This window comes from Ranitomeya imitator, chromosome 1, assembly GCF_032444005.1.
Source record: "Ranitomeya imitator isolate aRanImi1 chromosome 1, aRanImi1.pri, whole genome shotgun sequence".
Classification (NCBI taxonomy): Eukaryota; Metazoa; Chordata; class Amphibia; order Anura; family Dendrobatidae; genus Ranitomeya; species Ranitomeya imitator.
Genome location: NC_091282.1, coordinates 837,304,199 through 837,317,807, shown reverse-complemented (window position 1 = coordinate 837,317,807; position 13,609 = coordinate 837,304,199). Strand labels below are relative to the sequence as shown.

General features: G+C 40.7%; 1 protein-coding gene across 1 annotated transcript in view; it reads left to right on the top strand.

Moving 5' to 3' along the window:
- MKNK2 (MAPK interacting serine/threonine kinase 2) overlaps positions 1-9,861 on the top strand; it is a 55,715-nt gene extending 45,854 nt beyond the window's left edge. The window contains exons 11-14 of the mRNA XM_069740650.1: positions 947-1,141; positions 1,646-1,810; positions 9,339-9,382; positions 9,569-9,861. Of these exons, the coding sequence (XP_069596751.1) occupies positions 947-1,141; positions 1,646-1,810; positions 9,339-9,382; positions 9,569-9,845 (681 nt within the window). The 3' untranslated portion in view covers positions 9,846-9,861. The remainder of the gene's footprint in view (positions 1-946; positions 1,142-1,645; positions 1,811-9,338; positions 9,383-9,568) is intronic.
- Positions 9,862-13,609: the final 3,748 nt, after the last annotated feature.

The following is a 13,609-nucleotide window of genomic DNA, read 5'->3' as shown; positions in this document are numbered from 1 at the left end:
CCCCCCCCCCCAATTAAAAGGGCATGGGAGGTGTTTTTCTTTTGTTTTTTGATTTTTCATCTTTTGATGAAATTTTAACATTTACTCTTAATTGTAATAGTTAAAGGTCCAATTTTAAAGGTTTTTGTTTTTCTCTCTGGTGTATTTTATGGTCTGATGTGACAGAATAAACTTTTTGGCCATAATTCCAAAAAGTAAGTTTGGCGCGAAGCCACCACTAGCATCAACAACAGAACACCATACCCACAGTGAAGCCTGATGGAAGCCGTATTATATTTTGGGTATATTTTTGTCAGCTGGATCTGGAACTTTAGTCAGGATGGGGGGGAATTGTGAACATTTCAAAATCAGTCAATTTTACAACAAAATCTTTAGGCCCCTTCTACATAAGCTGAAAATCAATTTCACCTTTCAGCGTGACAGAAACCCCAATTACTCACAATCAAAATAAATCCAAACATACTTCCAAAGCAACAAAAGAATGGCTTTGCCAGGAAGAAAAAAGTTTGGGTATGACCTAGCCAAAGCCCAGATGTGAATCCAATTGAAAGTCTGTGGGTGACCTGAAGAGGGGCGGCTGTACACAGAAGATGCTCTGTCTGACAGATTTGAAGTACAACTGCAAGGAAGAGTGGGCAAAGATGCTAATTCTGGATTATCATTATTGGACTAGTCTATGGCTGTACTGTCCCTATGTACACATACAAAGGAGAGACCTGTCAATCTACTGGAGCTAGACAGAGGAGTGGGCTTGGGGGGCAGCACTGGTCTAGTTGATCTCTCCCATCTATAAAGACAACTCTAGGCTCTACTGTAGTCTATCCTAGAGTCCCTACTAGGGCACCTCTTTTTTTTGTGTAATTGTAAACTTTTTATTTCGAATAAAAACTGCCTTTCTTCCTGGTGTTGCCAAATCTAGGTTAAACGTTTGACCTTGTGTCTACAGTGTGGATCCGCAGAATATATGGCTCCCGAAGTGGTTGAGGCATTTAATGAGGAAGCGTCAATATATGACAAACGTTGCGATCTTTGGAGCCTTGGAGTGATCTTGTACATCATGTTGAGTGGCTATCCACCATTCGTCGGGCACTGTGGAAGTGCTTGCGGCTGGGATAGAGGAGAGGCTTGTCCCGCTTGCCAGGTATTCTGAATAGGGACTTACATCTTGGCTGCTGTAAAGGAGTTGGTTATTATTTTTTTTTAATTATTTTTTTATTTTAGAAATGGCATGTCCCCAATATTTTTTTCACCTTATTAAGTATTACAGGTTATCCTCATGCTCTGTTGATAGAAAGTTGTAGCTGCCTTCCTGTCCACAAAATGTTAATGACCAATCCATCAGCTCCCACCAATTGAAAAACATTAATTAAATGGAAATTGGTTGATCTTTGAGGAACTTTGGTTGAACTTTGAGGAAGTGGCTGTACTCGGTGTGGTCACATGTTCCTCCATCTGCCGCCATTTTATGGGCAGTAGAGCAGTGCAGTCTGAGGAAAGCTGCAGGAGGACAACCATTACTAGTAGGTGCCACACAGTCATGTAACAAACACAATTGTTAGAATAATCATAAAGTGGCCAACCCCTTTCATTTAGTTTTGTTTTACTTTCACAATTTTTGATATCGCTATTTTTATTCCATCAACAGAATATGCTATTTGTAAGTATTCAAGAAGGAAAATACGAGTTTCCAGATAAAGACTGGGCTCACATATCATCTGGAGCCAAAGATCTTATCTCAAAGTTGCTGCTACGAGATGCCAAAAAGAGACTAAGTGCAGCACAGGTTTTACAGCATCCGTGGGTGCAAGGGGTAAGTCCCAAATACATTTTAAGCCGAGTGTGTATTACACCAGTTAAGGATTCAGAAAAAGAATGGGAATGAAAATTCAACTTTATGTAATAACTTTTGTGGCCATTCTATGGGTGAATTCTCGGGCAGAGCTGTTGCCCCCCAAAAAAAATCTAAACGGATAAGGAACTATCTTTCAGTAGCAGATGTTTCAGCAACAATCTCGTGGTCATCGGCGAGCCCCATTCTGCTGATTTTGACACTTCTACAAATCGGCTGTTTTAATTTTATCTTGGTACTGTTACCCAATATCTGGTTAGTCCTGCATGGCAAACTGGAGTCACATATTCAACCAGAAATTTCTTGGTAATTTTATTCAAATGGTAAAAATTGTAATTCCATAAGAAGAAGAAAAATGGCTGTTTTACCAAATTCAAATACCCTTTTCAAAGAGCATGTCATCAGAAAATAACCTATTGTTTAAATCGTGTTTTCATTGTTTATCACTGTTTTATTTTTTCTAATCACCTTCTTAGGTTTTGGTTTTTTTTTTTTCTTTAATGTCTTGCAATTTATTTGACTGCCAAGTTCCTGTTTTTCACATGGACATTAGCAGCAAGAGACTCACTCAGACCCGATTGTTTGTCTAGAAGTATAGATGTGCCATGTTCTAATCTGAATAAAGATTAATTTACTGTAATTTGGGGGGGGGGGGGGGGGAGACGAGTAGTTACAACATGAATTATTAGATGGGTTGTATCAAGTTCATAAATGGCTGAAATTACAAAGTGTTTATAAAAGCAAGCTTATTAAAAATCCTCTCCAGGTCCGAGGGATTTTCAACTTTACAGTGTACAGCTTGTTGCCAAGTTTACCGGCCACCATTCCATCCCAGCTTGGCTCATTGTCTTCGAGACCAGCCATGTGATTATAGTCTGAGAATGAATGGTAGAGCAAGAACAATGTGGAAGTCGAAGTGGACGGTCCAATTCTCCATCTTTTCAGAAGTTTCTAATAAAGAGCTGGTTTGCGAATAAATAAGTCATATCGGCTTCTTTGTTCTGTAGGCCGCAGTATGGCCAGTGCCAGGCGGATACTGTGGTGGATAAATATATCTCAAGGCACGGTGCACATAGCGATTGTACATGGGAGGAGAGAATGAAAATATATATATATATATATATATATATATATATATATATATATATATATATATATATATATATATATATATATATATATATATATATAAAACCACCAATGGAAGGTGTATCGGACAAATCGGGAAAACATAGAAAAATGAAGAAAAAAACGAAACAAAGTCCAAAATGCCGCCCCTGACGAAGGCAGACGCCGAAACGCGCGTCGGGGTTCGGCACATCCCAGGGACGTTCATCCCATTCAGCAGGTAATACCAGGTGGCTTCTTTTTGACCTCTACTCCGATTTTTATTTTGTTTTTTGGGGGGCATTTTTTTTTTTTTTTTTTGTTCGCTTGCCCGCTGGGTGCTTTATAGCTCACTGGTCACTATGACTATTATACTATATACCGGCCGGATTTAGCGCCAATAGATTGCACCAATATTTATTATCAGCATCTCCATTCGGTCTCCTTTTTGCCACCAACTAATTAAGTTTGCACATGCACTTTATAATATTCATTTGGTAAATCTGCTTGCTATATATTTTATGGCTTATTGACACAGGTATGCACATACACTGTTATATATTTAACTTATTTTTAGTGCTGCCATTTACATGTCCCTGGTGTTGTGCTTTTTATGGTATTTTTTTCCCACCGTTACACTATATTATATATATTTTAATAAATATTGTAATTTATACTGCATTTTGGACTTTGTTTCGGATACTGTGGTGGGCCAACTTTCCACTGAGCTCTGAGGCTAAGATTCTGGCAGGCTCAAAGGACAGCCTGTGCTTGTACAAGAAGTATTTCTCAACTTCCACTTATTTTTATTTTTTTTTTTAACAAAAGGTGGTGTCCATTTGTTCTAAGCACCTATAAAAGGTAGCCAAGATGTTCTGCCATCAGAAATTCTATCAACTTAAAAAAAATTACTTAACCCTTTCACCCCAAGCCTGTTTTCACCTTCATGATCAGGCCAAATTTTATTATTCTGACCACTGTCCCTTTGAGATAATAATTCTACAAAGCTTGAATAGATCCCACTGATTGAGATTTTTTTTTTTGTGACATATTGTATTTCATGATGGTGGTAAAATTTCTACAATATGACTTGCGTTTATTTGTGAGCAAATCGTAAATTTGTCAAAAAGTTTAGAAAATGTTTCAGTTGTCAAACTTTTAATTTTTATGCCCTGAAACGACACGTCTACTTTTGCGTCAGCACAATTCTTGAAACCGTTTTTTCTAATTAAAAAGTTGAAAGGGTTAAGTTGCCAGCGATTTCAAAAAAAATTTCCAACAAAATTTACCAAACCATTTTTTAGGGACCACATCACATTTGAAGTCACTTTGAAGGGCCCATATGACAGAAAATACCCCAAATTAACACCATTCTAAAAACTGCACCTCTGAAGGTGCTCAAAACCACATACAAGAAGTTTATTAACCCTTCAGGTGCTTGACAAAAATTTTTGCAATGTGGAAGGAAAAAAATGAATATTTAACTTCTCACAAAATTTTCCTTTAGACCCAAATTTCTTTTCACAAAAATAAGAGAAAATGGACCCAAAAATTTATTGTGCAATTTTTCCTGAGCATGTGGATACCCCATATGTGGGAGAAAAGTACTGTTTGGGCGCACGGCAGGGCTCGGATTGGAAGAAGCACCGTTTGACTTTTTGAATGCAAAATTGTTTGGAAGAGAGCTGACGCCATGTTGGGTTTGGAGAGCCTGTGATGTTTAACCCCTTAATGACAGCCAATACGTCTTTTAATTGACCTGAGATATAAGAGAATAGTATCCCCATACAGCTGCTGGATTGTCACCTGTCGGCTGTCCACTATAGCTGACAACTTGCTGTATGAACCACGATCAATGTTGGCACCGTCCATATCTGTTTAACCTTTTAGATACTGCTGCAAATAGTGACTATTTCATTTTAAATGGTTAAGTGTGGGGGCTTCCTCTTTATCCCATTTAGTGCCCTCAGATCATGATTGTGTGGTCCTGATGTTTGCGATGGTAATTCATGACCAAATAGCGGCCCGGGAGTCTGTCGGCTGTTGTAACCTGTTCAGAAGTTACCGACATTTAGGTGGTAAAAATACACATTTTCATTTTTGTCATACCACTTTGCATTAATTCCTGTAAAGCACCTGAAGGGTTAATAAACTAAATGAAAGCAGGTTTCAATATGTCAGGGGGTGCTATTTTTAAAATGGTATCACTTTTGGGGGTTTCCCAATATATGGGACCCCTAAAGTCACTTCAAACATGGATAGTTCCCTAAAAAAATAAATGTTGTAAATTTCCTTGGAAAAATTGCTGCTACATTTTTAAACCTAAAATGCGAACAAAATAAAATAACATGTTACAAATGGTGCTAATGTAAAGCTGACATGTGGGAAATGTTATTTATTAATGGTTTGCTGTGGTATGGCCATCTGGATTAAAGGGAACCTGTCACCCCGAAAATCGCGGGTGAGGTAAGCCCACCGGCATCAGGGGCTTATCTACAGCATTCTGTAATGCTGTAGATAAGCCCCCGATGTTACCTGAAAGAGGAGAAAGACGTTAGATTATACTCACGCAGGGGCGGTCCCGCTGCTGGTCCGGTCGGATGGGCGTCTCTGGTCCGCTGCGGCGCCTCCCATCTTCATTCCAAGACGTCCTCTTCTGATCTTCAGCCACGGCTCCGGCGCAGGCGTACTTTGTCTGCCCTGTTGAGGGCAGAGCAAAGTACTGCAGTGCGCAGGCTCCGGGCCGGTCAGAGAGGACGTCTTGGAATGAAGATGGGAGGCGCCGCAGCGGACCAGAGACACCCATCCGACCGGACCAGCAGCGGGACCGCCCCTGGGTGAGTATAATCTAACGTCTTTTTCTCCTCTTTCAGGTAACATCGGGGGCTTATCTACAGCATTACAGAATGCTGTAGATAAGCCCCTGATGCCGGTGGGCTTACCTCACCCGCGATTTTCGGGGGGACAGGTTCCCTTTAAAGGGAAAATCATTTAAAATTTGAAAATTGCTAATTTTTTAACATTTTTCTCAAATTTTTGATATTTTTTATAAATAAACACAAAACATATTGACCTAAATTTAACATTATCATAAAGTATAATGTGTCACGAGAAAACAGTCTCAAAATCGCTGGTATTTGTTGAAGCATTGCAGAGTTATTGCCACATAAAGTGATACTGGTCAGTTTTCAAAAATTTGGCTCCGTCACTAAGGGGTTAACAGTGGAAACCCCTTCACCACCAGTGACCCCATTTTGGAAACTAGACCCCTCAAGAAATGTATCTAGATGTTTTTCCCACAAAAAATGTTATTTTGGCACCAATTTTTTATTTTTTTTTATAAAAGGCTAACAGCAGAAATTGCATTATCTGTTGAGCAATTTCTGCAAAGTACGCCGATACCCCATATGTGGGGTACAACTATTATTTTGGTGCACCGCAGTGCTCAAAGGAAGGAGTGATGTTTTGGAACGCAGACTTTGATGGAATGGTCTGTGTGTCATGTCACATTTCAAGAGCCCCTGATGTGCCTAAATGGTGGAAATTCTCAGTGACCCCATTTTGGAAACTAGACCCCTCAAGGAATTTATATAGACGTGTAGTAAGTACCTCTAACCCCCAAGTGCTAAATAGTATTTTACAACGTTTATCTGTAAAAATTAAGAAAATTATTTTTACCACAAATGTTTTAGCCCCAATTTTTTTTTTTTCGTTTTTGCAAGGAAAGCAAAAGAGTGGTCCCCAAAATTTGTTGTACATATGTGGTTGAAAACTACTTTTGAGGCACAGAACAAAGCTCAGAAGGGAAGGGCATATGAGTTCAGATTTTTGCTGGAATAGTTTGGTGCCATGTCACATTGGCAGAGCCCCAGAGGTGCCAGAACAGCAGAAGCGCTCCACGCCACAATCAAATGGGAACTCATTTTACAAACTATACCCCCCAATGGCTTTATCTAGGGGTGCAGTAATCATATTGACACCACATGTTCCTCACAGGATTTTATACCAATGGGCGGTGAAGAAAGAATGATTCACTGCCCAATGGTGTAAAATTAACTACATTTTTACCACCAAAATTCTTATATCCCCAGCTTTTACATTTTAACACTGGAAACTGGTTAAAAATTGCACCGAAAATTGTCCCACAATTTCTGCTAAACGTGGAAATTTCCCATATGTGGCTGTACAGTACTGCTTAGCTATTTGGCGAGACTCAGAAGGGATGGAGCATTATTTGCCTCCTGGAGCGCAGATTTTCGTAGAATATTTTGCGGACCCCATGTACAGAGCCCCTTAGTGCTAGAAGAGCAGAATCTATCCCCCCCCCCTCCAAGAGACCCCATTTTGGAAGTTATACCCACTTGGGAATTTATCTACAGGTGTAGAAGATTTTGACTCCATGGGCGTTTTCCAGAGAAAGAAGCAGTGGATGTTGCTTAGTGAAAATTGCAAACTGCCATTGTAGTGCCCAGCCCATTCGTCTGGAGACACTCACTTTAGGCAGGCTCTCATAGCTACAGAAATGCCACACGTGCGTGCGAAATGTGGATTAGGTACACTGGGGCTCAGAAGGGAGGGGACATTTGGATTTGGGAGCGCAGGATGTGCAAAATGTCTTTTTGGGGGCGAGGAGCCATTTCCAGAGCCTTTGTGCTACCAGTAACATGGAAGCCCTATATTTCCTTTGACAGATGAACAGATGACTGACCTCAGAGAGCTTATTTGGTGGATCGTTTTGAAGATAGTTAGGAACATTGTACATAACATTTAGGATCCAGCGCTCTGCGCTGATCACTTACATCAGTTTCCACCTAAATTTCCGAGTGACTCAGATGAAAACCCCGAAGGATCCATTCACTATACTGAGGAAGCAGTTACTCTGGACTCCATCTAGCCTCTGCTCAGCAGTGTCTTTCTCAGAAGTGCACAAATCTGTGGCCGGCTGCACACCTAAAAAGACTGTTATTGCCAGATCACACAGTCCACTGTGCCTCAATCTGTCTTATTATAGGGAATCGAATCTTCTGCCGGGGGTTCCATCTGAATCACGTATTTCAGAGATTTACATAGAAACCCCAGTGTAAGCATTCAGCGTAGAGCACAGGATAAATGTGAGCCAATTCTTACTGCGATTTTTGGGAGACAGAATGAACAAATCAACAGCAGGTGAAGAATTGGTTTTATTTTTTTTTGTCGTTCCTCTTGCTGTATAAGTGATTAGACTCCTTTATTCTTTGGGTCAGTGTGATTATAGCGGTGTCAGATTTATATCCGTTTGGCTGCAATCACACATTAAAAGACCATTTAAAAAAAATATATATATTTTGCATCACCATATTTTTGTAGCTATAATTTTTCTATATTTCTGCTGACAGTCATGTGAGTGCTTGTGATTTTTTTTTTTTTTTTTTTTGTGGGACGAGTTGGCGTTTTTAACAACATTTTTGGGCACATAGCATTTTTTTATCGCTTTCTATTCCGATTCTGGGAGGTAGAATGAACAAAAACCAGCCATGCATGAATAGATTTTGTTTTTATGCCGTTCCGCATGCAGTGAAATTAATAAGGCAGCTTTATTCTGTCAGTACGATTACACGTTAATACAGTGTTTTGTTTTTTTAATGTTTATGGGACTTTCAGCACTCTGACAGCAGGAGTCAGTTGCTACACTAACAGAAGTTAGTTAGATCGTTCACTGCACATGGTCTAACTAACTTGCTAGAGCCTGGCGACCCGGCTGTCATCATGATGACATCTCAGGGGTGCCGATCAGATGGCGGAGGGGCTCCCTATGTCCAAGGTCGTGAAGGGGTTAATATAGAAACAGGATTTAAAACAATAGGCTATTTTCTGATGACCCTTTCCCTTTAATGACCACATTAAAAAAAAAAAAAGAAAAGCTTTGGAGGTTAAAAAGTTTTGAAAGTGTGTATCATGAATATTTAGATGCAATGTAAGAATTTCCTCTGCTACAAGTGCCACTTGCTTCTTCGCCTCTGCAGTGGTCATCTACTAGAAGACACGGTGTTCTGTCAGTCACTAGAGCAGTGTTTCTCAACTCCAGTCCTGAAGACCCACCAACAGGCCAAGTTTTCAGGATTTCCACAGGTGATGGAGTTAATGCTGAAGCAGGTTGATGAAATTATCACCTGTGAAATACTAAGAGATCCTGAAAACCTGACCTGTTGGTGGGTCTTGAGGACCAGAGTTGAGAAACACTGCACTAGAGCCACAGATTGGCTGCAGGATGTCATCAGCTCCAATCCTGATGGAGACCACTCTGTGGTGGATTTGAGTAATGAGTAACACTTATCTCCCACGTTTAGATATGTCACGGAAAACCCCATTTAAATGAAGTTGACAATTTGTTTTGCAATTGCAGTGTGCCCCAGAGAATACACTCCCGACTCCGATCATCCTTCAGAGGTGAGTTTCACTGTTCTGTCAGGATTGATAATGGTAAACATTACTCCTGAAACCACATGCTATAGTATGAAAATGGGGCCGATAAAATACAAAGTCTCCAGAAACAGTGAGAGCGGATTGGCTATTGCAGGATTATTAATAATGTAAGTGAAATGCTGGAATAACATTGTGGTATTGTTGTTTTAGGAACAGTAGTGCCAAAGATCTTACGTCATTTGCTGCTGAAGCTATAGCAATGAACCGCCAGCTGATGGAGAGAGAAGAGGAGGAGCAAGCGGCGGACTCTTCTTCCTCATGCACCATTATGGTTAAAGCTACCTCTTGCTCCATGCAACTTTCTCCTCCTTCTGAATCAAAGCTGGCAAAGAGGAGACAGCAGGGGAGTAAAGGGGGCATCTCCCCTCCGAACATAGCATCTGTTCTTATTGTGAATGATTGCATGTGTAACAAAGTATCCGAATAAGTAACCCCACACAAAATGATTATTGGATTTATTTCTCATTTTTCTTTTCACCTTTCGGCTATACAGCAATGGGATAAAGATGGGGAAATGGATGCAGTAAACTAATAGTCTATGTAAGTCTTTCAGAGTTGCACTCTAAAATACAAGACTTTAAATGGGTTTTCCACTTTAAGAAAAGTGGTCCTCAAATGCATTATAGCTGCACTTGAGAGAGCAGATCCACATCCTCTGAGATCCATCGTCGCTGCCCCAATCACCGCTGCAGCCGATCATTGAGCTCAGCGCCTCTACCAATAGAGATGCTGGATCCCAGAGGACCTTCTGTTTTATTTTACAGCTATATAAAAGCATAGATTCTTCAGTAAGAAAAGATAAATGCGGCACTTATTGATAACTGATCCTTTTGCTTTATACCGCATTGCACTAAAACACAGCGGGGAGGCACTGGATACACGGCGTATAGGCAATAGCGGTTTCCTGCTTCTTGAGTGACGCTGGGGGAAAGTGTGTGTTAAAAACACAGAACTTCTCATTTAGCCAGCACCATGACAAATGTGGTTTTCATACACGGCTGCTGTCTGAATTTCTCAGATTGTTGAAGTCCATTTTACAAATTAAGTTTGTAGGATTTAGTGATTGAAGACAATGTGTTCAGTCGAGGCTAGATGTGTTCAGGGCAGTTTTTTGAAATGGATGGTTTCTCCTGTTTGGCCAATCGTACCTGACTGTCACATCTGTGTGTCTCTGTTGGATTTGTTTTCTACCAGATTTTATTGGAACTTTTTTTTTTGTCCCCCGTATTCCAAAGGGAATGCCCAACAAATACTAAGGTTTTTTTGCTTCATGATGCAAACTATACCAATTTTTCAATTTATCGAAAATGGTTGTCTATTGCTGTTATACTTGTTATGCTGCCCCTTGCTGTTCTTCGCGTTCCCTTGGACTGTCCACCTGTATTAAAAAATGGTGGTCCTATGCTCAGCTTGGTTTTACCGCCCAGACCCTCTTTTGTGCATGGATGGCGGAGTAATTCCTACTTTTATGCAGAGCAACAAGTGAAATGATGGGCTAAATGAGGCTGCTTCTGACTAACATCTGGAAACATGGGCATTCTGGGAGGAACCACACAGGGAGCATTCATACGTTTAGTATTTGGACAGTATTTTACCTCAGTATCTGTAAGCTAGGAGTGGGTGAGAAATCCAGAAGTGGTGACGTGTTTCTTTTCTACTTTTCCTCCTATTGTTTCACTCCTGTTTTTGGCTTAAGGTACCGTCACATTAAGCGACGCTGCACCGATCTAGACAACGATGCCGATCGCTGCAGCGTCACTGTGTGGTCGCTGGAGAGCTGTCACACAGACAGCTCTCCAGCAACCAACGATGCCGAAGTCCCCTGGTAACCAGGGTAAACATCGGGTTACTAAGCGCAAGGCGCGCTTAGTAACCCGATGTTTACCCTGGTTACCAGCGTAAACAAAAAAAAACACACTACATACTTACATTCCGGTGTCTGTCCTCTCCGGCGCTCTGCTTCTCTGCACTAAGCGCCGGCCGGAAAGCAGAGCACAGCGGTGATGTCCCCGCTGTGCTCTGCTTTCCGGCCGGCGCTTACACAGTGCAGAGAAGCAGAGCGCCGGAGAGGACAGACACCGGAATGTAAGTATGTAGTGTTTTTTTTTTTTTTTTTTTTTTTACATATACACTGGTAACCAGGGTAAATATCGGGTTACTAAGCGCGGCCCTGCGATTCAGCGATGTCTGCGGGAGTCCAGCGACGAAATAAAGTTCTGGACTTTCTGCGCCGACCAACGATGGCACAGCAGGATCCAGATCGCTGCTGCGTGTCAAACACAACGATATCGCTAGCCAGGACGCTGCAACGTCACGGATCGCTAGCGATATCGTTTAGTGTAAAGGTACCTTTACACGTACTGAGGTAAAATACTGGATGTTATCAGCCTAACTGTTATATAACAGCTGTATCTAAACAAGTGTAAATGAGTACAATAGGAAAGTGTTTTGCATGACCTTACATATAAAAGTAGTAATTAATCTTGCCTGGTGCCATACGTGCATTATGGGCGGATGCTGTGTGCTTGGGAGTCGTATTTGTCAACCATAGCGTGTAACTGATGCCCCAATGCTATAGGGAACTATAGCGGAAACTCCCTTTGGATGGAATCATTGATTGTGTGCCAATGGGTCTGTCATCTGGGTGCCTTACAAGAGGTCCCCTGTCTCATCTTCGTACACATTCTAGGCCTTGCCAGTCTGTCATACGTACAATGCTGGGAATAATATACTGTAATACAGTATTGCTAATTATTTCTGAGCACTCAATTTGATTCCCTAGGGAATTAAACTAAAATTAAAAAAAAGAAGTTTAAAACATTAAAATTAAAAAACTTTTTTTTTTTTTGTTAAAACATAATAAACTAATTTTGCTTGTAATGACCCCTACTAAAATTATTTTCTAGATTTATTTAGGGGAGCTGTGCACTCTTTTATAATATTGTCATATCCTTAGGATAGGCAATCAATATAAGATTAGTGGAGTTCCAACACTAGCTGTTAACTCTAGCAGGGCCAGATGTAAATGGTGTATGGAGTGGAGCACCACCGCTCCATCATGGTGACCACTGGCCGCTGCTCCTATTCTCTTGGGATCAGTGGAGATCACAGATCTATTTCGATCAGCACGTTATCACCTACCCTATCTATGGGTGATCTCTTTTAAAGAGAGGAACACTACTTTTACCAATAGCGATATGCCCTGAGCAATAAAGTGATGAGAAACGGTAACATCAATGATATATAGAATATTTATTGAAAATCTCACATAAAAATAAAGGGTGTAAACCCATAAGACAATACAAGATGGGTATAGAAGGGGAAGAACCTGGCAACATTTCCTGTCACATAAATCTCATTGCAAAAGTGTATATATAGTAGCACAGAGCACAATAAAAATAGCAGAAACAACTTCAGGTAGCAAACAAGAATATAGAGATTACATGTGGGGAGATGGTGTGTGCTATATAACAGAAATAATTCTGAAAAATCCCAAGTGAAACGTGCGTCGGGGCTACCACAAACACTGTTCTTCACCCGATGTCTCCCACATGGTTAAGCATCAGTACATCACTGGACTATGAGCGGTACTTTATGCCTGGGATTTCAGATTCTCTTTAAGCTGTAAAGTAGTCTGTAAATGGTTTATACTGACTTCCATTCACATTTGTCCACGGTCGAGCTTATACCTCTTGAGCCCTGACTTATTGTATGTTTGTTTTTTTGTTTTTTATCCCACGTTCCTATGTGGTTGAACCCTGCAAACTTCAGAGCTAAAATCTTTTATCATTGCTATGATGCTTAAAAATTGGCTGTAGATACGAGGCTTTGTCAGTGCCTCTTACCCTTATCATTTGACAATCTTGTATCTTTGCATAGGATAAATGCAATGGGGCCTGCAAAACACAAGCTAATTAGAGATTTTGGGTAGGCAAAATCATCCTTGAGCAAAAATGAACATAACTTATATTAAACAGATGTCACATTGTGTGTAGCCAGCTTTAGGCTAATTATATTCCTGGAGCTTTTCCCCAACGTATACTTTAAAGTTACCATGGGGCCCCATTTACCAGCATCTGCATGCTGATAAACTGTACTTTCGTACCAGTTACCTTTTGGTAAATGGAGCGTCCATGCACATGTGGCCACTGTCTGGCTTGTACCGCACATGCAGTATGAACTTTCGCCATA